The 27074-nt window shown below is 38.1% G+C and overlaps 1 protein-coding gene across 8 annotated transcripts in view; it reads left to right on the top strand.

Moving 5' to 3' along the window:
- TAMM41 (TAM41 mitochondrial translocator assembly and maintenance homolog) overlaps positions 1-26304 on the top strand; it is a 33625-nt gene extending 7321 nt beyond the window's left edge. The window contains exons 4-11 of one of the 8 annotated variants that reach the window (XR_012634254.1): positions 1133-1283; positions 3522-3667; positions 5850-6015; positions 8898-8960; positions 16885-16982; positions 18958-19106; positions 22486-24575; positions 26096-26131. Coding sequence is in view for 3 of the 8 variants with exons in the window: in XM_074913762.1 (XP_074769863.1) it covers positions 1133-1283; positions 3522-3667; positions 5850-6015; positions 8898-8960; positions 16885-16961 (603 nt within the window). In the remaining 5 variants the exon portion in view is untranslated. Of the gene's footprint in view, positions 1-1132; positions 1284-3521; positions 3668-5849; positions 6016-8897; positions 8961-13147; positions 14087-16884; positions 18193-18957; positions 19107-22485; positions 24576-26095 lie in introns of those variants that run through there. The other 7 variants (XR_012634255.1, XR_012634252.1, XR_012634253.1 and 4 more) reach the window with 7 other exon arrangements.
- Positions 26305-27074: the final 770 nt, after the last annotated feature.

Genomic DNA, 27074 nt, shown 5'->3' with positions numbered 1-27074 from the left:
TTAAGTTTTTTTCTTCATTAACACAGTGTTTATATTCCTAAAGGAAAATATTTACTTGAAAAGGATACCTTAGCTGTCTCCAGGTTATATGTGGGGACAGAATTTCAGGTAATACTGCAACTCATTTGTGTGTGAATGGACTTTGGGGAGAAAAGGCAAGTTGGATGCATTTGTTCATAACTGCCCGTGGGTTTGCATTTTAAGGTATTCTAGAGTAAACAAATAATAATAAGCTGCTGTTTATAAGAAAGACAGTATTGCTTAACCAGAACACTTGAAAAAGAAATTTGCACTGAGCAGGTATTCTTGGTAGAGATGTTTCTGAAAGAGCATAGTTAGCCCTCTTGTCAACCAGGCTGACTTCATCTGTCTGATGTTCAATAATGTTTCTGTATTCAGTTCTTTTTATCCCCCTATATATATATATGTCTTGGGTGACTGGATTCCATAGTTGGTCTTGAACAGTTTGAATGTTTCCTAAAAATAAACTTTTCTGTGTGGCATGTAGAAGCAGTCAACTTCACTGATCTGTTCTTCCTGTATATGTGAAGTTTCCATTGAGTTCACGTTCTGCTCATGCAAAGTGCAAAATAAAGCTCTGCTTCTCCTAGGAGGACAACTAATGTCTAAGAAACTGCTTGAATTGTATGATAGAGGAGTCCTTTATTAAAAAAAAAAAAAGTTAAAATAAAATGAAGATGAATAGGAAAACTTACCTTCTTTTCTGGTATTCCATTCTCTTTCAGTGTGACAGTGGTCTTTTTTTCTTACTGCATAATTACATACGAAGTATTTCTGTTGATGCATTCATATTTACTGTTTTGATTAATCCTAAATTCATGAATATGGAAAGGTGAATAGCTCTTCAGAGATTAGTTAATGGCTGTTGCTTATAGAAGTTCTGAACATGTTTGAAAAAATAGCCTTTTGTAGCAGGCTGTTAATTCTTGAAAAGAGGTTCTTCTCTCTCCCACTGCATAAATAAAAGGGGACACTAGTCTTTATTGTACCATAATAGTAGGATCTAATCTTAAATAAATTTCTTATTTATTTTTCATGCTGAATTGGGTAACATTTCCATCTTCAGTAGCACTTTCCTGAAGTCTTGCTTCTCATGACTCTGCTTTTTCAGGTGAAAATACTGACACAGAATGAGAATAGCAAGCTGCAAGCTGCGCTTGTCAGCAATCTGAAGAGTGCAGTCACAGCAGCCTTTCTCATGTTGCCAGAAAGTTTCTCTGAAGAAGACCTCTACATGCAGATTGCAGGACTCTCCTATTCTGGTTAGTATATAGTGTCTAAAGCCGCTGAGGAGAAGAGCTGTAGTTGGAGCTGTTGTATCGCAGTAGGAAGTCTAACGTGTGTAGTAAGCCTTCCGCTCTCTTGCTTTGGAGCATGCAACAGTGTAGGCCCAGCAACTGTGTTTTAATGCTTGGAAAGACTAATTGTGCTTGTCATAGAAAATAGGTATAGGTACATAAGCAAAACTTCTTATATCTGCTTGATTTATGAACAGCTGTCTATGAGTGTTTGAATATGGTGAAATAATGGGGGTTTGCCCGTTTTTATGGACTGTATTTTGATTTTAATGCTTCAAAACCTTGAGAAAAGTTTTCTTTCCACTCTAAGTGTACTGTTGATTCATCTGATAGTCTGACCCATACTTTATGTCCTTTTGAATATGCTGTGTTTAAGATTCTTATTGAGTTAATTTAGTAATCCAGATGATGATTCTTCAGTGTACATTTAACACTCAGCACCTGGTTGGTATTTGACTTTTTTTTGGTAGGAGAATTTCCTCCTTTAGTTACAAGATTGGTATCAACTGGTATGGAAAAAAAATTTAAGAAATTACTCCAAATAACTCTTCAGTACAAGATTTAATTCAGCAATTCTCTTTAAATATTGCTATCCTTAATGAAATCCCTATGAACAAGTTTGGCTGGAGTTGTACTTTACACAGCGCGCATGTTGCTCACATAGAAATGCACGCTTGGCTTTTAAAAAAAAGCACAGGTAGCAGGTAGGGTTTATAAGCTCCAGCTTGGTTCTGCTGAGGAGTGTTACTGTTCTTTAGGTAGTACCTCTCTAGTCACTTCAGACTGCAAATTGTTCAGCTTTTCCTTTGCAGTTTTTCTCTGAATTGTTATCCCTTTGAAAGCGGCAGTAAAGAGGGTGCTGACAGTAGGACGGCGGAGGGTTGCTAACCAGGGATGTTTGTTACAAGGCTGCATACCTGCCCACCTGAAACCTGTCAGGAATGTCATTAGATTCTTGATGAGCACTAGTGACCAAGATACTTTTTTATATATCCTTTGAAACAGTGCAGTTAGCTAAAAATGTGGGAGCACAGTTACCATGCTAAAGCAATAAGCTCCCAGTTGGGAATGTTCAAGAAACAGGCTGTCAATTACATGTTTGTGGATATTTTATTTTGCTGCCATTTTGTGAAGTCTTAAATTTTTCAGACGGTGTACTAGTAGACAAAACTGATTTTATGTGTTACTCTAATCAGTCTCCTTGGAGACTGCTGAAAAGAGTTGTTCATGCTTTAATTTGGAAAATGTTTATCCTTTTATTTTTTTATCCAGTTTTTTGAGAGCAGTGAGTCAGTACCATTTATATGGAAAGTGTTTGTTTTGTGGCTTGGCATAAATTGAAATAAACTAAGTAATGCAAGGGTGGCAACTTGCTAGTGACAACATTTATCCCTTGAATGTGGAAAGTGGGAAAATGAATTGATTCAGGATTTTGTATGTGAGGCACTGAGCCTCTCACTCCTGGTTGGTACCCCTGAAAGCTATCAGGGTAGTACCTAGTAGAGTTAGATGAGTGCTCTATTACAGACTGACTGTCTTTTCAGTTTTTCTCTTTGAAACTTTTCAGTCATGTTTCATAAAAGAAAGTGAAAAGGTCAGTAATGTAACAGTGGTGTTAAAATGATTTGCTTTTTGAAACTACTGACAAAATATGTGGCTAAGAGGAAAAGGTGATACTGTGATCTTACCACACCTGCCATGAGCTGTACTTCAGGTACTGCTTCTGAAGTGCAGAGACAATACAAGTTACTTCCTTTCAGTATTGAAAAATTGAAGGTTATTTTCTGGATACAAAGTATTGGGGCTGGTCAGTTTGTTTAGTAATCTATTGAAAAGGCATATATGGATGCAAATAATATAGCTGTGTTACTGCTGCTTTTGAGGCTGAACTTGACAGTTGGAATCTTTTTGTGGAATCTTTTTGTGGTCCAAGTGAAAATGTGGACACATGGGTGGATGACATTACAACATATCAGAGGCCACATAACAATTTGAATCTTATTTTCTGTGCTTGAAGGTATTTGAATAGTGGTTTTTAACTATTAGACGGTGAAGCTTATTGTGGATTATATAGGCATTGGTAGAATTGGAGGATAAAGTTTTAGATGACAGCTTTGTACTATGTTGGTTTCTGTTATATTCTACTTCTTTGAGCTTTCAATTTTTTCCTAATGAATTAACTGTTTCTCTTTTCTTGACTAGGTGACTTCAGAATGGTAATAGGAGAAGACAGATCCAAAGTGCAGAACATAGTGAAACCTAATGTTCCTCATTTTCAGAAGCTGTACAGTAACATATTACAGGACTGCCCTCAAGTGGTATATAAGCACCATCTGGGAAGGCTGGAGGCAAGTGTTCTTCAAAACATTTTTAAAACAAGCAAGTGGAAGTGCTTTATCACTTTGACAGAAGGCAAGAATTATGCCATACACTAAGGAGAGCAGTTGTAGTCACTGTAGTTGCTATTTGTTACGTTTCTGTTGTTTAGTTAGTTCTGCAACCAGAAGACTTGCTTTTAATACCAGTCTCTGCATATGTAGTAACTACTGCTCATTTTGAGTATGGGCACAGAACTGGAGTCCTAGCAAGGGAACAAGAGAAGATAATTTTAGAATGTGTGTTCTAATGACTACCATATGGAAAACAACAGTCTAGGAAGTGATGAATAAACATATGGTTTGTGTTAAAAAGATTAGGCTGTAACTTAGAGGTGCAACTTTCTGCAATCAAAAACTTCATCTCACAAAAAAAACCCCTAGAGTGCTGGTTATGATCAGTTGACTGAACCCAAATGAAATTCTGGCATTATCTTTAAATACCCATACTAAACCCAATTTTTCCATAGTATTTGAGAAACAGGTATCCAAAATAACCAGTATCTCGAATTCCATCTTTCTGGCATAAGGTATAACATTGCAGTTAGGGGAGAGATGCCACGGTCAGGGGTCCAACATCAGTTTTTCCTCTTGTAGTGTGCGTGTCTGCACCCGAGCCCAGTATACATTTCATCATGAAGTTACAAATAGCATGGGTTGTCTTGTGGACATGGGTATCTCTATCCTCAAGTCACCTTGGTAATGATCTCACAATTTCCTCCTTTTAGGACATGTCTTTGTTAGAAACTGAAGTGCAGATATAAGCAAGCTTTGAGTACAGTAAATAATTTTACTGCAATGCTTTGGAGTACCGCGTAGGCGAATCTGTGTTATACTGCAACTGTCTCTGTTTTCTTATCCATGTGCTTTTGAACAGTTCAGTGGAAGAAGTATTTCAGTGAATTTTGAAAAGAATCAGTAGTGCTTTCTCTGATAAAATGACTGGTTAGAATAATAGTCCTTGTTGTGTTACCTTTAACCTAATCCTGGTAGCATACTACAAATATGTTGTTGGATAATATATCGGTCCATAATTCCCTAATAGTCATCGAGACTGTTGGTTAAGCGCCATCACCACCATTTTATTGTTGATTTTGAGCAAAGTGCTTTCATACTTCATTCCTCACACCTTGGTCTGGTTATTGGCAGTTATTCCCTAGCCTGAAGAGGATAATAGCTGTTGGGAGTGCTGTATAATGTAGAATAGAAACCCCTTCTCCAAGTATACATCTTCAGAGTTACGGAGAAAATTCTTTCTTTAAAGCTTCCTCAAAAACAATTGAAGGCACACACTAGTTCTTACAGTTCTGGTTCAGGCGTGGATTCCTCCCACATAATGTTAAGAGCCTGTTCATTGTCGGCTCCCTCTGTAGTCAGTGGGTGATTCATCTGGATATCATTTTCTCCCCATTGACTAAAGGGAGTGTATAGGGCAACTAGACTTCTGTCTGATGTGTCCATGAACTGTCTAAAAAATTGTGGGGGGGGGGAACTGAACTCTTCATGTTTTCCTCCAGTTTTGGAGAGATTTGCTCCATTATGCATTTTTCAGTATTTGTGCTTATATTTGGCATAAATGTGTACAGGCCTGCATGTTGGTATCGTTGTATTCAAAAAAGGGTCATTGAGTTTCTGATTTAGATTGGAAAATGTGGAATGAATGTTTCCTTCAAATTATAAGAACCAGATGTGGTTTGAGTTTAAAGGAGAGAAAATGTTTTTCAAAGGAAACTTGAAATGTGTGTGTATAGTTTGATTATATTCAGGCAGAAGAAACTAGCTAAGTGGTCTTTTGGGAACTTTTTTTTTTTCCATTGTAGTGTACTTATGTTTCCAAAGGAAATTGGATAGAGCAGAAATGATACAGTTTCAATGAAAAGTTGCTTGCAGAGGCAGCAAGATCATGTGTGTACATTAGTCTTCCCTTGGATAAAAATTAACATCTTTGCATTGAGTTATTTTTCAGGTTCAGAACAGAGGTACTGCATTTCCCAGTGCTTGGGAAGTTTTCTGTAGCGTGGTCAATGACTTTTACAAGTGAAATGGATTGTATTCTTTGAGATGTTTATCGGAGGTCAAAGATAGTCAAAAGAAAAAGCGAACGTACTTTATTAACACTGAATGTTTTTACTGACTTATTTTTTATATCATTCAGATTGACAAAAGTCCAGAAGGTCAATTTACACAACTAATGGCTTTGCCAAGGACTCTGCAACAAAAGATAACTTCTCTGGTAGACCCTCCTGGAAAAAACAGAGATGTGGAAGAAATTTTACTGCAAGTTGCCCATGACCCAGACTGTGGATTTGTGGTACATCAAGGTAGGCCTAGATCAGTGCCTGTAATCTCCTTTAAGACATGTTAGATATACAGATTTATTGTATATGTTCTTCTAATTCAGGACGATGACTTATAGAGAAGGATGAAGAAAACAAGAGATTAATCATGAGATCCAAACCCATGCTTTTAGGAATGTATTTTTCTGATTGCAAACAGGTTATCTGAGATTCTAGCAAATAGCATTCCTACTGATATAGAAAGATATGTTTGGTTTGGGTCCTGAAAGAAGTAGTCTTTAGGAATTAGTGTGGCCTGCTTAGACCACCTAACTCTCTTTGGGATGCTTACATCTTCAGGTTTTCATTGGTTGGCATAACTTCATCTAAACACTAAGCTATATATCCTACCAGTCATACACTGCAATGCTAAGTTAATTTTCTGGCTTGCTGACATTATCCTTCCCAATCATCATAGTCCAGATATGTGAGCTCTGGCAGACAACTCAAGGTTTGAGGAAAAAGATTGAGGTGCTTCTCATCATCACAACTTCTCTAAGGCAAGATTATGTAGAATGAGGAAGTTATAGCTAATGCTGCAGACGTAAGTATTTTATTATACTGCAGAAAAATGAAAACACTTAACTATTTGAACAGACCTTTACATCTCTAAAGAACTTGACGCATCTTAGTTCCAGGTGGCAAATTCTGCAAGTTTCTTGAGCACAGCAGAAACTCTAGACACCCAAGAACCATTAGACACTAGCCAACTGCTGTGGGAGCTCTTATGCTGATTTCTGCTTGGGGGAAAAAAGCTCCTGAGAGTTGCCATTCTCCATTGACAGTGTAGGATGAATTCACCTGGTGTCCAGCTTCTTTCATGCCAATCTATGGCAGCTTCTGTGCTGTGATGGCTGGACTGCAACAGTAACGTGGTAATAACCAAATCTGGGGAGCAGGAGCTGCGGTGCTGTGAGCTGCATAGAACCATAAAATGGTTTGGGCTAGAAAGGTCCATCTAGTCCCACCCCCTGCCATGGGCAGGGCCACCTTCCACCAGCCCAGGTTGCCCAAAGCCCCGTCCAACCTGGCCTTGAACCTTCCAGGTAGGGGGCAGCCACAGCTGCTCTGGGCAACCTGTGCCAGTGTCTCTCCACCCTCACAGGGAAGAATTTCTTCTTTATATCTAATCTAAATCTCCCCTCTCTCAGATTAAAACTGTTATGCCTTGTCCTATCCCTACACTCCCTGACAGAGTCCCTCCCCACCTTTCCTGTAGCCCCTTTAAGTACTGGGAGGCCGCTCTAAGGTCTCCCCGGCGCCTTCTCTTCTCCAGCTGAACCCCCCCAACTCTCTCAGCCTGTCCTCACAGGGGGTTGCCTCAGTCCCCTGATCATCTTCGTGGCCTCCTCTGGCTCCCCTTGAGCAGGTCCGTGTCCTTCTAATGTTGGTGCCCCCAGAGCTGGACACAGCCCTGCAGGGGGAGGTGTCTCACGAGAGCGGAGTAGAGGGGCAGAATCCCCTCCCTGACCTGCTGCCCACACTGCTCTTGGTGCAGCCCAGGACACGATTGGCTTTCTGGGCTGCGAGTGTATGTTGCTGACACGGTTTTCCATCCACTAATACCCCCATGTCCTTCTCTGCAGGGCTGCTCCCAATCCATTCATGGCCCAGCCTGGTTTTGCACACACAGTGTGAGAGCTCCGAGTTGCCCACCCTGAGCTAACTGTGCTTGCAGTTGGGTTTATGTAGGGTATTGTAGGCATGGCTGTGACTGTGGACTGTGCACGGTGGTACAGCAGTTCAGTATCAAACCACTGGATAGATCTAGTCTTAAGCCAAGCATGTTATGCTCTTAGGAGAACAAATAAAACCTCTTTCACTTTTGTGGCCAAAAGATTTTCCTAATTCAAGAATCTAGGCAAAGGACACAAGCCAGTTGCTAATCCTACAAGAGAAAGCTCATTACTCAAGCTGAATTGCAATGTCCCTAGGTATTCTACTAGCTCAACATGATTTGTTCCCTTCCACTCCCTACCCCTATCTCCCCAAATTATTTTCCAGTGGAATATTGTATCCCCCTTACTTATTCATGGATTTCCCTAAGCTTTGTTCTGCATCATAGAAGTAGCTTTGAAACAATATTTAAAAAATAATATTTGAAATTATATTTTACATTCTGGTTAATGCAGAAGAGTAAGTTTGGAAGACTAACTCTGGGACTGCATTTCTACATTTTTAAGTGTTTAATAATGTGCAGTAGTTTTGTTCTGCACTTATCAGTATGCTTTTATATATATGTATTAGAACAGATAATACTTTTCAAAAAGAGTTTTGATGTTTTATATACTATTCCAGTAATACTTAAGAACCACTGGACAATGAGAACTGGATGTGCCACAGTGCAGAGTGGTTAACAGGCTTGATCTCCAAAAGCTGATAATTAAATAAAGCCAGATAATCACTGCACATTGTAGGCATCTCTACTTGATCAGAGAAGTGTAAAGTCCCAATTTCATATTGAAGTAAGTAATGAGTATAATTTGTTCTGCTCTAGAAAGCTAATCTACCAGCACTTAGATGAAACAATTCTGAATCCTTTGTGACTAATCATCTTAGAGAAATAATGGGAATACTAAATAAATTAATTTGATCAATTCCTACTAGTTGTTACGTGTTTTAATATTGCTTTGGGTTTTTTTTCTGTATGTTACATGTAAAACAAGTTAAAAGCTTAAATGCTTTCAATTAGTATGACAAAGCAGAACAGAAACAAACTTTCTCAGCTTAAGTCTATGTTTTACTTTCAGGCTGTCTGGCTTGATTGTATAACTGGAAAAATATTTAACTTTATGTTTGTTGGGGGATAAAAAAATCCCCACAAAACTGCTAAGATGGGTAACATCTGTGTGCTTTTCTGTCTGCAGGCATTTCAGGAATTGTGAGATCTTCCAGTATAGTGCAGAGTGCTAAAACCATACTAACAGCTGGTAAGAATGTGTGTGATGTCTATCAACATAGGCCTTCTGATTTCCCAAGTTAAAAATTACAGGGCCCCAAGACTGTCTTCTTACAAGAGTTGAAAGAATAAACTTGCTGGGTGTCTGATTGAAAGCCCCTGGAAAACAAAATAATATTTAAAGCAGAAGCTTTATATAACTATTGAGAAATTGTAAAATGCCAAAAGAGTTTGGAGTCTATATGACTCTTAAACAGATAAATAAATGAAAACCCCCAACAACCCAAAAGTAACAAAAAAACAACTTCTGACTTCATTTTATATGTGGGCCAGATTTGGCTCATGTGCGCTAGTTCTGCTCTTCTTGTATTCAAAAATCGAAGAAATTACTTTATAATTCTATTTCTACATGTGGATGGATCTCTAAATGATCAGTACATAGTATTGGTGTTATGTAGATTATGTCGTCATAAAATAAAGGAGGGGATGAGTTTTGAGGGAGAGAGCTTTGACAGAACCCACTAGTTTTGTCAGGCTCAGAAGACAGGTGTGTATTTGAAGACAATACTTGGTGAGCATTGGATATGACCAATGAAGGCATACTTCAACATTATTAATTACTTCAGAAAAAGAGCTGAGTATTAAAAAAGTCAATGTGAAAGAAGGTGTAGACAGGAATAAAAAAGGATTTGGGTAGAAACCTGGGAAAACTAGGGATGCCTTTCAGCTATCAAAGTCTTCATAACTCAGTGTAAGTTACTGCCAGTTACATAGCTGGAGCTTCATCCTATTTTATGAGTTCTGGAATAAATCTAATTTTAAGGTGGCCTGATTTTTGCATTTTAAAAAGCTGAAAGCACTGCAGCTCAGTTTATAAGGAAGACTTAAGACTTGAGCTTTCATTTACTTAAAACTCTGATCAGGAGATAGCCTTAATGCCTGCAAAATGAAAAATCTTTGCTGCTTGCATGAAGTTGCTCAAATAATTTTCTGAACTCATTCATACCTTTTCCTAATTCTTCCACAAAAGCAATTATATACAAATGATGTCATTACTGGTTTTAAAAGCAGCTGTATGGTTTCCTACTGAGCAGTCCTTACCCAGACTTCTACAGCTGCTGTTCCCTTCCCAGTAAAGTTGGTGGGTCCATGTTATACTTCCTACCTTCTTGTAAAATAAACACAAGTTTCAGTGTTCAGGACCATTAGTCTGCTGAGTGAAATGAGCAGTACTGTTTATATCCTTCTGTTAATAGTCTAGTTCTATTAACTGGAAGAATTCTGACAAAACTATTGCCTAACTTTGTTTAGTAGCTGGAGGAGACTTAAGGACATAACTCCATCTAAGAAAAGCAAATTTTTATTTATATGAGTTAGATTGCAGATATTAGTTTCTAATGTAAGGTTTCCAACCTGATGGTTTTCTTCTAGGGTTTGTTGTCAAAATTACCTCCTAGTTGTCAAGATTTCTTGTACTGCAACATGCTGCTTTTAGAAATATCAGTTTATAACCTATCTGTTTCTAAATCCATGGAGAGTGGATGTAGAACATGTAGAGCAAAATTGGAGAGGAGGGGTCAAAACCAGTGTTACCATGTTGAGTTCAGTGCTAGCCTGACGTGTGCAGCAAAGCTGTTTGTTTGTAACTGCAAGAGTATGAATAAAAATAGTTAAGCTTTGTCAGATTATTTTATGCTCCCCTCTGTCTCTTCTGATGAACAGAAAATTGCCTTGTAATTGTTAACTCCATATGTTATGCAGTAATACTGCCTGTATTGTTCCAAGTCTTTTGGGGTCTCCTAATGCATCTTTTAGTAGGACTTGTAATTTTTACCATGTGTTCTGTTTTGTGCACCTGAAACTAGCTATTTGTGAAATGCCTTTTCTTTCCCTTTGTCTTAATTGCTTTTTGGTTTATATATATAGTGGCTTTTTTTGTTTTAAAAACAAAGTCTAGCTGTGTTTGAACCAGCCGGTTACATAGAGTAACTCTTGTATCTAAACTATGTATTTTCTACTAGTCCTTGTAGTGTTGGAAATGCATTTTTTGAAGTTCGATTCAGGTAGAGCAAAGCAAATGCAATTCTTTGCCTCAAACACAAGCCAAATTTGAGCAAGGAGGCTTGGGAGTGGTTAGTTTTCTTACTTTCAGTATAATTTAGTTTGTTTTATTTTAACCATATTTATGCACTTCTGACCAGAATCTGGCCAAAACCATTAGCAACAGAACTCAGGGCTGATCTGTTGGGGTTACTCCCAGATTATATTCTGAGGGAAACGAGTTAGATTTGGAAAAGGACGGTTTCTGGCATTTCCTAAGCTCTGAATGTTGTTTAATGAATGCAACGCTTGCCTGTAGAGCTGACCTTCCTGAGCGCTGCTGTGCAGGCCGCCCTGGCTGGAGCAGTGAGGGTGAGGAGTGTGCCTGTAGCATGTGCTGCTGCACAGCAGATGTGCAATGGAGGCACAGCCCTGCTCCCCGACCAGCCTGGGTGTGGCCCTTACCACACCACCACCAGCTTTGCTCACTGAAAATGGACAGAAGCACAGAAATAGTATTTTTGTAAGAAAAACCTACGTTGTAGTGCACATTAAAGAAGAAATTAAATTTAACTGACCAGGGGTGTGACCTCAGTATTATTTTGATGTGATGTCTGTATGCTCTTCAGTGATCTGCCTTGGATTTTAGGAGGGATGGGTTTCCATGGGACTGGGAGTTAGGTAGAAGCCTTTTGCCTGTTTTGTTTTGTGTTGTGGTTTTCTGTTTGTTTTGTTTTGTTTTTTTTCCAATATTTCCCTCCAAACATTTATGATTGAGATTATGTTAAATCTTGATGTATCTTCTAATGAAGATTTTCTCCCATTTGCAGTTTCTTAATTAAAAAAAATTGTCACTAGGGGGCAGGCATTAATGCTGTTCACCTTGCTTTCCCGTTTCGTGGGGCTCTCACCAGCTAATATTCGTGTGGATGCATACTGTACACAGATAAAACACTGTGGATACTACATTGAAAGTATTTGCTTGACTCAGGCAAGGAATTACAGGAAAGTATTGAGCTTTTAAATTTAATCCCTCAGGATGGTGTATTTCTTTCTCATTATTTAACCAAATCTTGTCGAATATTCTGTTCCCCTAAGACCTATTTTTGACACATTCTAGTAGACTTTAGGAAAAAGTATTATGGCTCTGTCCTTCTGTTAAGAATCATAGCTAAAATAAAAGAATTGTGAAAGAGATTAATGAAATCAGTGGCTCCATTAAATAAGCTCTGTCTGTTTTTCTTGCTCTTCCTAGTAACTGTGCAAGTACTTTTGTCCTATGTCTGCTTCCAAAAAAATTAGTTTTCATTATATTCTTTTTGAAATGTAACGGGGGGCAGCAAATTATTTCCTTAGCCAATTGTTTTATCTTAACAAAAAAATGAAATGCCTATTCTCTGCTCTGTAGCATGGTAGTCCTGTGTACAGCGTGTTTCTAAATTAAATCAGGAATAGTTGCTGCTGAGATGGCAGGCTGTCTATTAATGGTATTGGCAAGGAGCACAAGCAAAATAAAGAATTTCAACCCATTTAAGAGAACTTTTTTCATCTTTCTCTGCCAATGTGGTTTTAAAGTTGAGCTCAAGCTCTATGTTTTTGTTTGTTGTTAAATGCCCTATTTAGTTTTTGAAAATGTGCCTATGTATTTCTTTGAGTCTGTGGTGAGATTGCCTCTCTGTTTCCCATTAGAGATGGCACCATCATTTGATTTATTTTACCACATAGCCAGAGTCTGCATGGTCTTTGGGAACTTACTCTGAAGTTCTTACATTTAACTCCTCTGAAGGAGATGTTGATACTTCTTCAGCTTAGATTTCTTCTTTACATCTTACTAGAGGAATGCTGCAAGCCTTGAAAGCTTCTTATAAATAAAATACTGTGAATTAAATCATCAGTTGAAGGAATTGTTCAAGATACTTCTAGCGCAAATGCTTGCAGCTGCTCTGAATAACATTTGTTTTCTTAAAACTGGGATATTAGTATACTATGTCTTCAAGGAATTTATTTTTTTAACTATAAAGAACAGCTTTAGATAGAAAATATTCTGTGGATGTCTTCCTCAGCTGGCTGAGCAGATTTTGCATACCACTGTCCTTCACTGTAAATATGTGTAAAAAGTTTGCATGTGTCTGTACATGATACACTAACAGTATATAACTATTTGCCTCCACATGACAGGTCTTCAGCAGTATATGCATTAGTCCTTCTTTTCAGTGGAAATGAAGTATACTACAGCCAGGCATATCTACAAGGAAGCTTTGGGGGACTTCTATTACAGCCGGATTACTATCTTGCAACACTAACAGTTACTTCCAAAAAACCGAACACGGATCGTTAAGTAAAACCAGATACAACTTGTGTTGACACTGAAATTTTGTGGTCTTGATTCCATGTGCATTAGGTCTTTGTTCTGTATCATATAGTGGAAAAATCTAAAGGGGAGGTGGAACCACCAAGTCATAGATTCATAGCTGAAGTAGAAAGACATTTTCATGTGGTCCAAGTGCTTCAGATTCTGAGACTGAGCCATAATTACAACCATTAACTTTTACTACAGATGTGACTCATCACCCTGAGGGCTGCTTTAAGAAACCAGCTGTATGTATAAACCTGTATTTTGCTTTGTAGCATGATGTGCTAGGGCAGAAATGTAAGCATCTTATTACATAACGCTGTAGTAGGTGGAGTTCAGTAGAGTGCTCCCTGCAGGGGGAAAGTATGAAGGGGAAAAATCTCTTTATGTTGAGCTGCTGCAAGAGGCAGAGTAGGTTGGCAGGCTGATAGAACAAGCTGACTTGCGGGCTGCAGTGCCAGCACCGTTAATTCCAGTCCTGCAGGGCTGTATCAGCTGTGTTACTGTTGATTTGCCACACGCTGTGCTTGCTTCCGGAAGTGCACTGACTTCATTGGAATGGCAGAACAACGTCAGTTCTGGCAGAGCAATTTCAGTATTCGAGGGGCTGTGTCCTGCAAGTGTAGTACCTGGGAGACTGGAGGGTAATTTTCAAAGCTGTACAGTTACATAGTTTTAACTTTGGAGATTGGAACCACTTCTTTCACTTATGTGCTATGTCTGAGCTCACTCTGCCCTTATTCTGCAACTGGAATTCTTACACTGTGTGCAATTCTAATGCAGATATGTGAGGCACTTCAGATTTTACACGATTATTTACTTGTTATTTGAGATACTGCAAAGAAAAGCCCATCGTGACTTCATTAGTGTGCTTGCTCTTTAGCAAAAACCTATTAGATATGGAAAAGTTTGAGCTTGCGTATGGGATGCACATGGTTCTGTAAGTTGAAAATATATTTGTGGATGATTACTTACAAAAGGTAAAGTTAAGCTTATTTAAATAGCAATTAGAGACACGAGAAGTGCAAAACTGATTATATATAGCATATTTGTTACAGGCTTTTTACTCTCCATCACATTCCTTCAGAAATTAGAGTATGCACTTTTCCATATTACTGCATACTCACTTGAATTCTTGTGACTCCGGACTGCTAATACTGAATGAATCTTGAACTTTAAGTATTTTATCTTAATTTGATTACTTTTTAAGGTCTTTTCAAAATCAAATATTATCATACCCTTCTCCCCGCCCTCCCTCCCCCACCCCTCAAAAAAAAGTCCAGTGCAGTAGATGGCTAAACCTGGGTCTGAGTTGCTCCATTGTTCCAGAAGATCTTTCCTTGTCTTCTGGAGTTTCATACTTTGTGACTTTTGGCTAAATTGCTTCTGTGTACTTTGCCAGTCCTATCAGGTAAACTGTGTTCTATTAAATAAATGTAAGAAAGATTGTAGTAAGTATAATGTACCATACTTTTTAATCTCTGCATTTAAGTGTCAAAGATTTTCTGTAGCATTAAAAACTTGCCTTTTCAGTTTTGAATTTGTAAGGGTGTGATTAGACTCTGGTGTAATCTGAAAAGTCACTCTTGTGTTTTATGTTGTAGTTTTTTATTTTGGGGTGGTTTTTTTAATCAAAAAAAGCTGGAAGGGGGAGAAGTAAGTAGCTCCACTGGCAAGGATTTCAGAACTCTGCTGAAATGCCAAGACTAATAATATTTTGGGTTTAAGTTTTCAAATACTAGATGACTAAACCCAGCAAAAGACTGTCTTTTTTTACTCTAGGTCTGTAAGAGAAAGCTCATCTTTGGTGGAACTTCAGAAAGTGTTTAACTCTAATGATACACTTTACAAATTGTGTGTGTGTCATCCTCAGTCCCTTTGTATCTAAAATTTTTAAAAGCTTGGAGGCAATGACTGCTGCATAGTCCCTCTGTATCTTTCTGAAAATTGAGAAATGCTTTCCTCCTTTGTAGGCCTAGTGATGGTATGGTATTTACCAAAGTTCACTACTTGTGGGCTAGTGCAGGATGATGCTATGACAGTTATTCTGGCTTCATGTGAGGTTTATTATAAACAAGTGACAGGTAGGTTATTCTGAAGCAAAACTGGTCCAGACAACATCCTTGTGACAGGATATTCCCACTGGTTTCCATGGTATGCTGCTGATACTGGCACTTTTGTCAAATTATAGCTGTTTGTCATAATCTCGTTATTTTTGCTTCCTTCAGGTTCACCCGGGTATATGCCTTATTAATCTGGTTTTCCATACCCATCATCATTTCAGTATTTTTTTTACCTAAGGACACAGATGTCATTTCATTATACAAGTTGAGCAGTTTTATTTTCTTGGAGATGTGCATTTCTCTTTTGAAATAGTAGCTGCCATTAGTTCAGATGAGGCAATAACAAAATTTTCAAGGAGGTTATAATGTACTTTCCAACTTGTTGAAACCAGAACAGATTTCCACCTCAACAGTCAGCAGCACGTTTCCTATGAAAAAAACGATGTTCTGTTTCCATTTTTAGTTCACAAGCCTTTGCATAGCAATGTTCTGGGATTGTTTGTCCTGGAAGGTTGCTGGTGGTGTTCAGTGTTTGATTACATTTAATCAAGATGGGCATCAGTGTGATGCTTCTCAATTCTAACTCTGTAGAACTGGCCTACAACAAGGCAACCAAGTGCCTGGTGTCTAGCATCAAGCAAAGCTAACTGAAAGCTGATTAGCAGACGAAATTGGTAAAGTAGGATTTGGAAGTATAAAGCTTGTTGCATACCAGTCATGCAGAGTTTGCCTGTCTTGCTTGAGCAGACTGTTCTTTTGTCCTGGTTCACCCCTTTCTTTCTCTCTCTCTCTTGCTCTCTCCCTCTCTCCTTTCCTTTTATCCCTTCAGTAAAATTTTGGCTGCACACCTCTGAGCATAGCTGTGGTTCTTGATGAGTCTCAAGAGCCAAAATTCTTTGATGATTAGATTCTTCTCACAGATGTGGCCAGCACACTTAACAGCCAGGATTTCTCTAAATAGTCCTGCTTGGGCATCCTGCTGCAGAATATAGTCTGTTGGGGTGCTGGTGTCCATTACCAGGCCAGAGTACAATCCTACTCTGCTGGACATGCCTACTAGCAGTAGATCAGAAAGGGCTTGGAAAGCGTAATGTATTGGTTTGGTGAGGGTCTGTGGTAGACACAGTTGGGTTAAAAGCCTTCATTTAGGAACAATGATGTAAGTCAAAAGTTCCCCTCTGTACTAGTTCAGAGTTTTATCATGAAGCTCTACATTTGCTATACCTTGGTCATTGTCTATATAGTGTACTTGTATGCAACATCATCAGGCCTTCAGAATGGACCTGTTCTATTTCTCATGCTCTGATACTATTAAAAGTAATTTTTTGTGTCATTATTTGCTGTGTTATGAATGTGAGAAGAAGACTATTTGTATGTCTGCCTGATGGATTAGGTTGTCATTCTTCCAGGGTAATATTTTACTTAATGTAAGAACCTACTATTTGAATTAGCCTTCCTAAATGTTCATATTTTCTGAGTTTTGTATCTTTCTTTTTTAGGGGCGAAGAAATCTATAACTTACAGTATGAAGAAATTATATAAAATGACAAAGGGATGGTTAAGGAAGACATCTTGAGTCTTGACATACTGTGTATGGGTAAATGGTACTTTTTCTTTAAATATTTTGCAGATGCTGTTTTGCCAACTTGAGAAGATTGAAGTGTATTTAAGCAGTCTGTTTTAATAATTTACATGCCCAATTTTACTACTAAAGTAGGAAGTTTTTTGTTAGTGGGGGAAAGTTTGATGGTAATAGGGCAAAGGAATTATACTCTGTAAATACCAAAATAGATTTTTCTGTATACTATAGCTTGGATTTTCAGAAACCTTGAGTAAAAAGGATTGATTGTACATATGAATTAAAACCAAAGCCATAATTTTCTATGTATTGCTAGCTTTATTTTTGAAAATACCCTCAGGCTTTTTCAAAGTATTCACTGTCCCAATTTTTCTTCTCTCAAGGACTTACAGAACTGGAGAGTCCATTGAGTTTTAAGTAGATATGAAACTGTCCTCTCAAAATACATTATTTCTACACTTACAAGTTCATCCTTAGACAACTTCTGAGAGAGCTTACTGGGTGCTTTGGGAAGGGTAGACTTCATGAAAAGTAAATTTTTTCTCAGATGGGTGACATTCTGAATCTAAAAACTTCAACAATGACTTTGCATGGGAAAGAGTGTTTGAAGTGAGAAGCCTGTCAGGTATCAGATCCTTTCATAAAAAAACTGTATGTTCCTTTGAGACACAGATGACAGCTGCCCAGCTCATGGCTAAGCACTGTCAGAAGTGTCATAGTTGGAAGGAAAGTCACACTTCCATTGACCTTCAAGACCTACTTGTGCAGACTTATGAAATGTGTGTTGTTGGCAGAAGTCTCAAGTGCTTTAAGGTTGAGAATTTTATGAATAAAACTACCTATTGTTTGTTTGATTTTTTTTTTTTCCCCTGAAAATACTATCCACAAAGATTGTTCTCCCTTGCTTAATTAAATTAGCTAAGCTAAATAAAATTGGACTTTTAAATGACATGTTACATTAATTATGCCATTAAGGAATGGACATTTCTGGCAGTATTCATGTGTGACACAATAAATTTGGAGCATCTGTTGTAAATATTTTTTGCACTGAGTTAGGTGGGTTTGCTAATTTTGGATGTTTTTCTTAAATAAATTGAGAGAACACTTAATTTTATTTGTGAGAGTGATAGTGATAAAAATAATTTAAAGGTAAAAAAATAGAAATAAAATGCATCTTACCTGATTAGCATGTCTTTTTTTTTTTTTTTCTTGTGTATTATATGATCAGTAGGGCCATCTCTCAAGCTACATTTGATTTACTGATCTTAAAAAAATTATTGGAATAAAATTGGCTGCTGGTTCAAAGTATAAATTTAAGAAAGACAGAAAATATATTAATATATGTAATATGACTCATTGAAGCATACTTTAATCACAGGGGAACTTTTAAAATATTGATTGTTTAAAAATATTTGAGTTTAAAGTGGCAAAATTTGAATCCAGAGTCAGGAAATATGTCCCTTTTTTTATTTTCTTGGAAAACATTATCACTGTGAAATAGTAACTTTCTATGGTCATAGGCAGATTCCTTACACTTTGCATTATCCGTTGATGATAGACCTAGAATTTGTAAGGCATGTTGCCTCAAATGTCCCTTTTCTAATGTTAGTCTGACTAACTTTTTATGGTGGCATATTCTGCAAAAGAAGTGTCTTCAACTAGAGAATGTTTGTGTGTGTGGTACTAGCATTCTCTGTCCCTGTTAGTAAGAGGCCAAAGTCCCTGGTTTGAAAAGATTATGTTGTAAAAAATGGAGCTAGGGAATTTAAGCCACTACTTAAATTATATTAACCTTGGGTTTTGGCTGGATTTTTTTGTTTGCATGAGGAGGTTCCTTTCTGGATAATCTAGAAGTCTTTTATACAAAATATACCCTATCCACCTCAAAATTAAATTCATATGTAGTGAAGACTTGAAATAGCCATATGATTTTATACATCTCAGCATAAGCTCTAGTAAAAAGAAATCTGAAATCAGATGTTGACTTACTTAGGTATGCTTGGTGGAAAATTCTTAAGAACAGAGAATACTGATCCCAGTGGTAGAAACAGACCCCGACAGATACAAAACTTTTGGACAAATGAGCGGCATGAGAAAAGATCCAGGATGGAGTCACGACCTTCCAGATGAAATAGTTACCAGGTAAGAAGTGCAGTGCTTGCTGGCAGAACTGCCTGGTTTAGTCATCTAACCAGGGAACAGCTTTTTTTTTTGTCCCAAATGAAGTATGTTGTAGGGGAAGCTGCATATGGGCAGGAGTATGGGCAAAAGATTGATATATATATATATATTTTTTTTTATAGCAGCAATTTGGTGTTATCACCTCATCTCCTTGTAGGAAGCAGGACAATTTCAGAAATAACCTTCTGCTTGAATAGTTAGCAAAACAATTGATTTTATGTGTTCTGGGATTTCTTTTGTAGTTGTGTATTTTCTTTTAAGGCTGTGTGGGAAAAGGTTTAAGTGAGCTTTAATTCCTCCTAAAGGAGAGGATGCTCACCACTGGGGAGGATTTGTCCTTGACAAATTCAGTGAGATCACTCTTAGTGAAACTGTGTTTTTCTCTGTGTGTGTGTAAATTCTGTTGCCTGTAGTCAACTTCTGGAAAGTGAAAACCGTAAGCAGAAAAATATAGTTGTTTTTATGTTTTTAAAAAATGCCAATTGCTGCACATTGGATTGTCAGACATCTCTTCCACATACTGAATACATTATCAGATAATTAAGGCTAACAACTGAAATTTTATTACGAATTTTGCCTCATTTTTCTCCTCTTTATATCTGTAAATGAAAATGTAACTATTGCATTTTTGTAATTCCCATAATTCCCTCAAGGATGCAGGCTTTTCTAGGTGCTCTTTTTTTCCTTTCAGCTCGTACGTTTCTATAAAAAAGGGACATCTGTGGTGTACAGATGGAGCAAAATCTTATATGCAGAATAAGCAATATGACCAAATCTTAAAAAAAAAGTAGGCAGTGGCAAAAGCAGTCAGTCTTACCTTTTAAGGAGCTCACTCTTTCCTGCTGTAATAGTGCAATTAAGTGAAGTTTTACATTACGAGCCGTACTGGGAAGTAACATCATTGAACAAAACCATTCTGACTAATGTGTACTTTTTTCTTTTTTCACAAAAAGGTGTGAGGATGGGGCTTTTTAACCCTGTTTAAATAACAGCACCACAGGATGTGAAAACACTGGCACTGATATAACTGCTTCAAACACTGGTTGAGAGAGATCATGTGTCATAAGATTGCCCAACATCTGGTTGAGAATTCTTAGTAGCAGAGCATCTAATCACATGCTTAACGTGCATATATTACTACTGTTGTTGAATAGGTAATGCAATTCCTTTTGGAGATTAATGACATCGTATGGCTTGGGGTTGAATCTAGAGAAGTAAAGGAATTTTAGAAAAATCTTAAGTGAGGTCTCAGTACATTTGGATGCTGCCGAACCCCTCCTGGGTTATGGCTGCAGTGTAAGTCAAGGCTGGATCCTAATGGCTTGTTCCCTGTGGTGGTTTTGTTTGGTTACCTTGAAGTTGTGGCTGTTTTCCCTTTTACTGAGACAAGGGTACCCCGGAGATGTGTGTGTACCAGAACTTTAAAAAGAATATCCTGTGAGGATATCTTGCAGTGCAAGAGACTCAGTGTTTCTCCTTTTCTGCAGTTCCTCACTACTGCTGAGTTTGGGGATGAGCAGCAGTTAAATCCAGACTTTTTTAAATGCTGAAATGCAGTTGTAACTGCAGAGAAGCGTTTTAAGAGCAGCTTTCTTTTAAATGCCGTTAGTGATAATCTTCTGAATATTAATGTAAGACACATTTAAAAGTGTTTCAGAAGGTGCTTGCTACTGAAATGGTGGTTCAAAACATTGGAAGTCAATTACAAGTCAATCTGATGTGTGAGAATGAGTTGGCCTCAGCTCCTGTAGTGAAACAGCTATCTTCATTCTGAGCCTTGCTAGCTAAGCAAGAGCATTTATTCAAGATATAATGTTCTCATAGAAAAAAATAGGAATGTACCACTTGCTGTTTAGCAGCTAATTAAACATTTTTATGTGCAGCAGATGCTGTATGGCGTCAAACCCTCCCAACCTTTAAACAGTCTGTCACGCTGCCAGTGGATTGGTCTTTCCCTTTACAGGTGTTACTTTACTGTCGAGTTTGCCTGTAATCTGAACTGGCCATGTTTGTCTTACGTGGCTGAAATACCCATTGCATATCTTGATTTGGCTTTATGAACTTTCTTTGTGTATAGCAATATAATGGGTCATTTCTTGCTCTTTGGAGAGAGTTTTGCAAATCCCAGTTTAATAGTTCCTAGTTTACTCCATCTGTTGATACACTGCCAGTATTTGAGTCTGTGCAGTAAATCTTTGTGAGACGTAAGAAAGTCCTTCCTCATCATCCATATAGGCTGAAATCTTAAACTGTATTCTGTTCTGTAAATCATTTATCTCAGTGCTTTTTAGAAAGTGGCCTACCTTTCCCCTTGAGGCCATTGGTCTTGAATGTATTTATTTTTTTGGCAGAGCGCCATGAATGAATCATAGCCTAGAGCAGCTTACAGTCTGAACTCCTCTCTATTGTTAATATAAAATACTTTATGCAGTTGTTACAACGTTTTGCTATGTAAAACTTTTAAGAGAAGAGAGATTGATTTCAGACTTGTTAGTTGCTTTTGAAGTTCCTTGACAGTATGTGGAAATGATTTCTTATGGTCGTACAGCTGTAATCCACTAAAATAAGCAGTGATTGTTGCATGGGAAGTTAGTACATGGGCATATGTTACTAACTCTTTGTCATAATGAGGTGTGTGTGTTCTTTTACAAAAGATTGTCACTTTAGCTTTTCATTCCATTTGTAACTTTCCTGTTTATACCTTCCTCCTCCATTTCCATACTGCTTTATTGTTTTATTGTTTCTCTTTTTGACTTAATTCTCAAGTCTTTCATTCTGTTCTTCAGACATCCCTCCCTTCTGGTTTGAGCATTTCACCAAGGCTAGTGTTTCATGCTCCATCCCCTTTTTTTTCCTGTGTAACAGTACTTTCATTAAAGGCAACCAGGCAGATGATTTATATCTTGATGTCTTAAAAGACTTCTTTGTAATGAAGAGCCTGGACCAAATCAAACTACGAAGGATTTCCGTAGGTGAGCCAGCAGCATGGTCCTAGCTGGCTCTGAGATCAGCAGTGCCAGTGAAGGATGTAACTCTAGCTCATGCCTTAGAGGGAATAAACTAGATGACATGGGATGAATGGGAAATCAAAATTTGACTGGTTACCTAACCATAGATTCAGGTTTCCACTTCTCTTTACAGTCTTTAATCTGAATATTGTGTCCCTTCTAAACTTGCCTACTGCTGTAAGCAACCTGTTTGGCTAGCAGTATGATGTCTGGCTGCTCCTAAACTTAAAATTTGGGGACTGCATAGAACTGTACCACACAAGCTGCTGACTTCTTCCATCAGCATGTGTAGGATAGGTTCTTTATCACTTGCTCATTTCTCCTTTTTCCAGGTATTTGAGTAGCCAGTTCCTCCAGGTGGCTGGCTGTATGACCCTTCAAATACTGGCTGTATGAACGCACCTGACTTTGTTTCAACTGCAGAGACTGTGTTTCTCACCTGGGCTTCAGTGGGGTTTCTCTTTAGATTTGGTTGACCTTCAGCGTCAGGGAGTTTGACTAACAGATGGGGAGTAACAGCTGCAACCTTCTCATAAACAAGGTGCCTCAAGGTAGCATACAGCTGAACAAGCGCGATTCCCTTCCATCGGAGAGCTGGACTTTATAGTATCCCAGAGCTTCCTGGTATTTGCAACAAACATCTGCCAGATTGGGAAGACCAAGATGGATATTGAGGCCAGTATTCCTGGGTGGCTTAGGGACCTGAACCGTAAGGTCCATCTTCTTTAAATTGATTGAGGAGGTAATGCTAGAGCCTGTTCCGACTTGGGAAACTTTAGAATAAACATAGCACTTGGTGAGTGTCCAGTAGAGGGGGATCCAAGCAGGGTTGTGACTCATGCCTTTTCCCAGCAATTAATTTAAAAATAGAATTGAAATACGCTTTGAAGGTCAGAATGTCAGGTCAGTGTGTGTCTGATAGTTTTTCATGGGGAAGGTGTTGACAGAGGACAAAGTATTTTTCATTTTCAAATTCACTTCTGCTGGCCATATATTCTGAATGTGGAGAAAAAAGAGTTTTATGTTATCTACTGCAGGAAGAAGAGACGTTACCTTTGTATAGCTATTTTCTCTATATTTTTTGAGTGAACAGCTGCTCTGTCACTTTTGATACTGTGGTTCCATAAAATTTTGCGGTGACCTTATGTATTTTTCTAGATAAAAATCTAGAGCACAGTTGCTAACTGATCCTGAACTTACTGACTGCTTTAGGGAGAGGCTGTAATCGTTTTACTCTTGCATGTTTTAACCTCTTACTCAGACTTGTTAAATCAGAAATGTTAAGAAATGGATTGTTTTAGTACATGGAACAGGAAGCTTCAGACTATACATTCTCAAATTACTCATGAAAACTCCAAATATTTCAGTTACATCTTTAGTCTGAGAACTAAACGTGTCATTTTTGCCTTCAGAATCCAGTGTTCTGCCAAAACCTTTTCATTAATGGCTATTTTGACAATTATACCCATTTTTTTTCTGAGAAAATGAAAGTCATGCAGCTGTAAAGACCAATATTCTGATGTGACTAAAACTTCATGCAAGTGTAATGGCTATAGAGGGTTCTTCTTGGTTTTAAATTTGAATAGAATTTGCCTCTTGGGAGTTTGCAATCATAAGGGACAGTCTTTAAAAACATTTTTTTTTTTTAAATTGTCATAACACTCTGTGTTTGGGTTCCTTTGCTTGCCTTTGTTGTACTGTGAGACCTTTGAAAGACTTCAGCCTGATGTTTAAGATACCTCCCCTACTCAATTACACAAACTAAGTAAATGGTTAAATATTTAGTTAAATATCTCATTTTGGCTTTAGTGAACTAATTTGTATTAGCTCTCTTACATGGAATCTATCTAGCTCTATGGTGTACTTGGTAAATTTGAAGAGTTGTGTTCCCACACAGTAGATTATTTTTTTAAATCTCTGCCTCCTGCCAAAGTTTCTCCAAACCTCCTATTTTAAAATTAGTAGCGAAGCATGAGAAGGGGGCATTTAGTGTTTTTGTTTTTGTTTGCGGTTTTGGTTTTTTCTTTTAATGTTGCCATCCTCAAGCTGTCTTGCTTTTCTGCAATGATGAAATGTCTGGCTCGCTCCCTGTATAAGACAATAGTGAAAGCCAAGAAGTTACTAGCCTTTTAGAATGTTTCAAGCAGTGGTGCAGGAGAGGTGGAAGAGCTGATATAAAGCAGCCTGCTTTATGGTACTGCCGTAGTGCTTCGGCATTACAGTCTGGGACAAGGCTTTTTAGAAACAAATTATTTTTGCAATAAAATCTAGCCACTCTCTTTTAGTCCCCTCCATTAGCTCCCAAGTCTGGTACTGGGGCATGCGTCCTAGATGATTGTTCACACTTATGGCTGATGTGCATCCTTGGGTTAGAAAATTGCCAAGCAGAAGACCAAGTCAGTAGCAATGTGACAGCTTGAAGGTGAGTTTGTACAGACAACAGTAGATGATGAAACTACATCAGTGTGCTTTAAATTCTTATGACATTTTAAAGTGGATTGTATTTAAAGGTTGTACTTGCATAGGTACTTTTAAAGTAAAGCATCTGTTCTCTTCTGCTTTACTTGTTGTTTAAAGAATGTGTCTCCTCTGTTCCTCGTCTAGTTTGTGTGACTTGATTTAATCAGGATTCTCCTTCCAATATACAACTGAAAATGAGTGTGTTATTTATATTAAAACCAACAGGAAAAATCCCCAGAACCCCAAACCCTTCTACCCTCCTGAGTTCATGACTAAAAGGATCTGATGGCTGGCTGATGTGCCACCTGTGTTAGTGAGCTGCCCGAGCGGTGCCGCCAGCCCAGGCCCGGGGGCTGTGCTGGCAGCAGGGCTGTGCTGGCAGCAGGGCTGTGCTGGCAGCAGGGCTGTGCTGGCAGCAGGGCTGTGCTGGCAGCAGGGCTGTGCTGGCAGCAGGGCTGTGCTGGCAGCACCTGCAGCCTTCAGCAAGCCAGCCTGCAATCACTGTGCTAAGGGCAAGTCTGGAAACCCGAGGAGAAAGCCCACTTGTTCTGCTGAGATGACTGACCTTAGTCTAGGGATTGGTACTCAGTCAGAACATAAAGTCCTCAGTAATGACCAGGATTGGACTGTAAGAGCTATGAGAAGTTGGCACACAGAATTGGTATGAAAGTTGGTGTGGGTATTCTCATCCGACAAACGTGACTGAACTTGATTCTTCAGTGTGATTCCCTGATGCATCGTTGAGCTGATAGGTGGGAACATTCAAAAGGGTCTTTTGGTGTCCGGTTCCTGTAGGTAGGCATGTGACCTACTGCTGGTGTCTTTGGTTTAGGATAAATTCTGGTGACTAAATAACCTTTTCTTACAGCCTTGAAATGTATGTAAATTATGTAGTTTACAATGAGTTAGTATGTAAACTCTTAAAGTAATTTCACATTTAATCATGAACTACAACATGTTCATGATTTTAATGATCCCAGTCGTACTGAAGTTTCTCTTGTCCCATGAAGGTTAGGATACAAATCTAATAAGGAGTTAAATCTATGATAGGTATGTGTTTACTGTACAAGAAGAGGGGCAGAATCAGGAAAAAAGTGTGTAATAAATAGATTGAATATTTACGTACATCTTTGTATCACTGATTATACTGACCTTTTACCAAGTTTGACATTCAGAGTTTTGCTGTGAACCAGTTGTGGTCATTTTATTGGTGTTTAACAAAACTTTAACAAATTAAAAACAGTGGGTTATGGCCAAAGGGTGCCTTTAATTTGTTAATCTGACACTCCCCCCCTTTTTTTTTTTTTTTTTTTGTTCAGCTATCTTGTCTGTCTTCATCTTATGGGAACCTCCATAGTGTGGAATCTTCCTCTTCTCTAGAACAAAGCAAGCAAAAAGTACCTGTGGTTAAATGCTCTGAAAGAACATAGTGGTGTACATGTTTCTGTTTGACTCTGAAAGTATCTCATTGTTTGCTTGCAGATTATGCTGCTGTTATGACCCCGCTCCAACTGAAATTATACTGTCTCTTTTAATCTTCCTTTTGGATGATGGGGCAGACAATTATGAAGAGGGCAAGCTTTGTCTTGAAGCAGGTCATAAATAACCATCTCCATCAATTTACAGTTTGGATCAACTTGTCTGTCTGGAATTACTGCAATTTAACGCATTATGGTCTAATGAAATAATAAACTTTCTTCAAAAAAATTTAAAGTGTCTTTTTAAATCTTATGTGCTACAGTGTTTTGAATTTGGGTGTGTTTTTATATAAGGTAGCTTTGAGGTGCAGTGCAAATGAATCTAGATTTTTGCAGGGAAGAGTTTTAGAGTTTAGCAGTGTTAACACTGAAGAAAAAGATGGTTGCTTGTGAGGCTATGTAATTTGTGATAAAATGCATTTTGAGAGACTTTTAAAAGCTGCTGTCATTTGGTCTAAAATTAACCTATTAAAAGATGATGTGGATAGAAGGAGGTATGCATTGTAATTGCATTGACGGGTATTGTGAAGATACTATTAAGCCTGTGACAAATAATGGTGTTTTGTGATAGCTTTGGAAAAAGTGTTTGCTTTTGGCACAAACTTAATCATCTTTGTGCAGAGTTTAGTGTATCTTGGGCTTCTCTTCAGACTTGAGATTATTTCATGCGTTCCCGTCTGTTGTAACAGAAGTATCTGTATTGCTACTGTTGGAAAAACAAAAGTGAGATTGCAGTAAGAAATTGGAAGAACTCTGATAAATTCCTCTCTACTCCCAGTGAATGCCAGCTGGCAAATCACTCCCTTAGATGGGTACCTAAAGAAAAAAGAACCATCTCTTTGTAGCTATACACTTGTGTTGTGTGTCGCTTCAATCAACAATACGTGCCCCCTGCTGCTAGTCTTCCAGGCTGAAATCATTTGAAAATAGTTTAACAAAACAGGTTTGAGTCCCTTTCCACATTGAGTATCCATGTCTAGTTA

This window comes from Athene noctua, chromosome 10, assembly GCF_965140245.1.
Source record: "Athene noctua chromosome 10, bAthNoc1.hap1.1, whole genome shotgun sequence".
NCBI lineage: Eukaryota > Metazoa > Chordata > Aves > Strigiformes > Strigidae > Athene > Athene noctua.
Note: the sequence above shows the minus strand (reverse complement) of the source record. Positions and strands in the feature narration are given on the sequence as shown.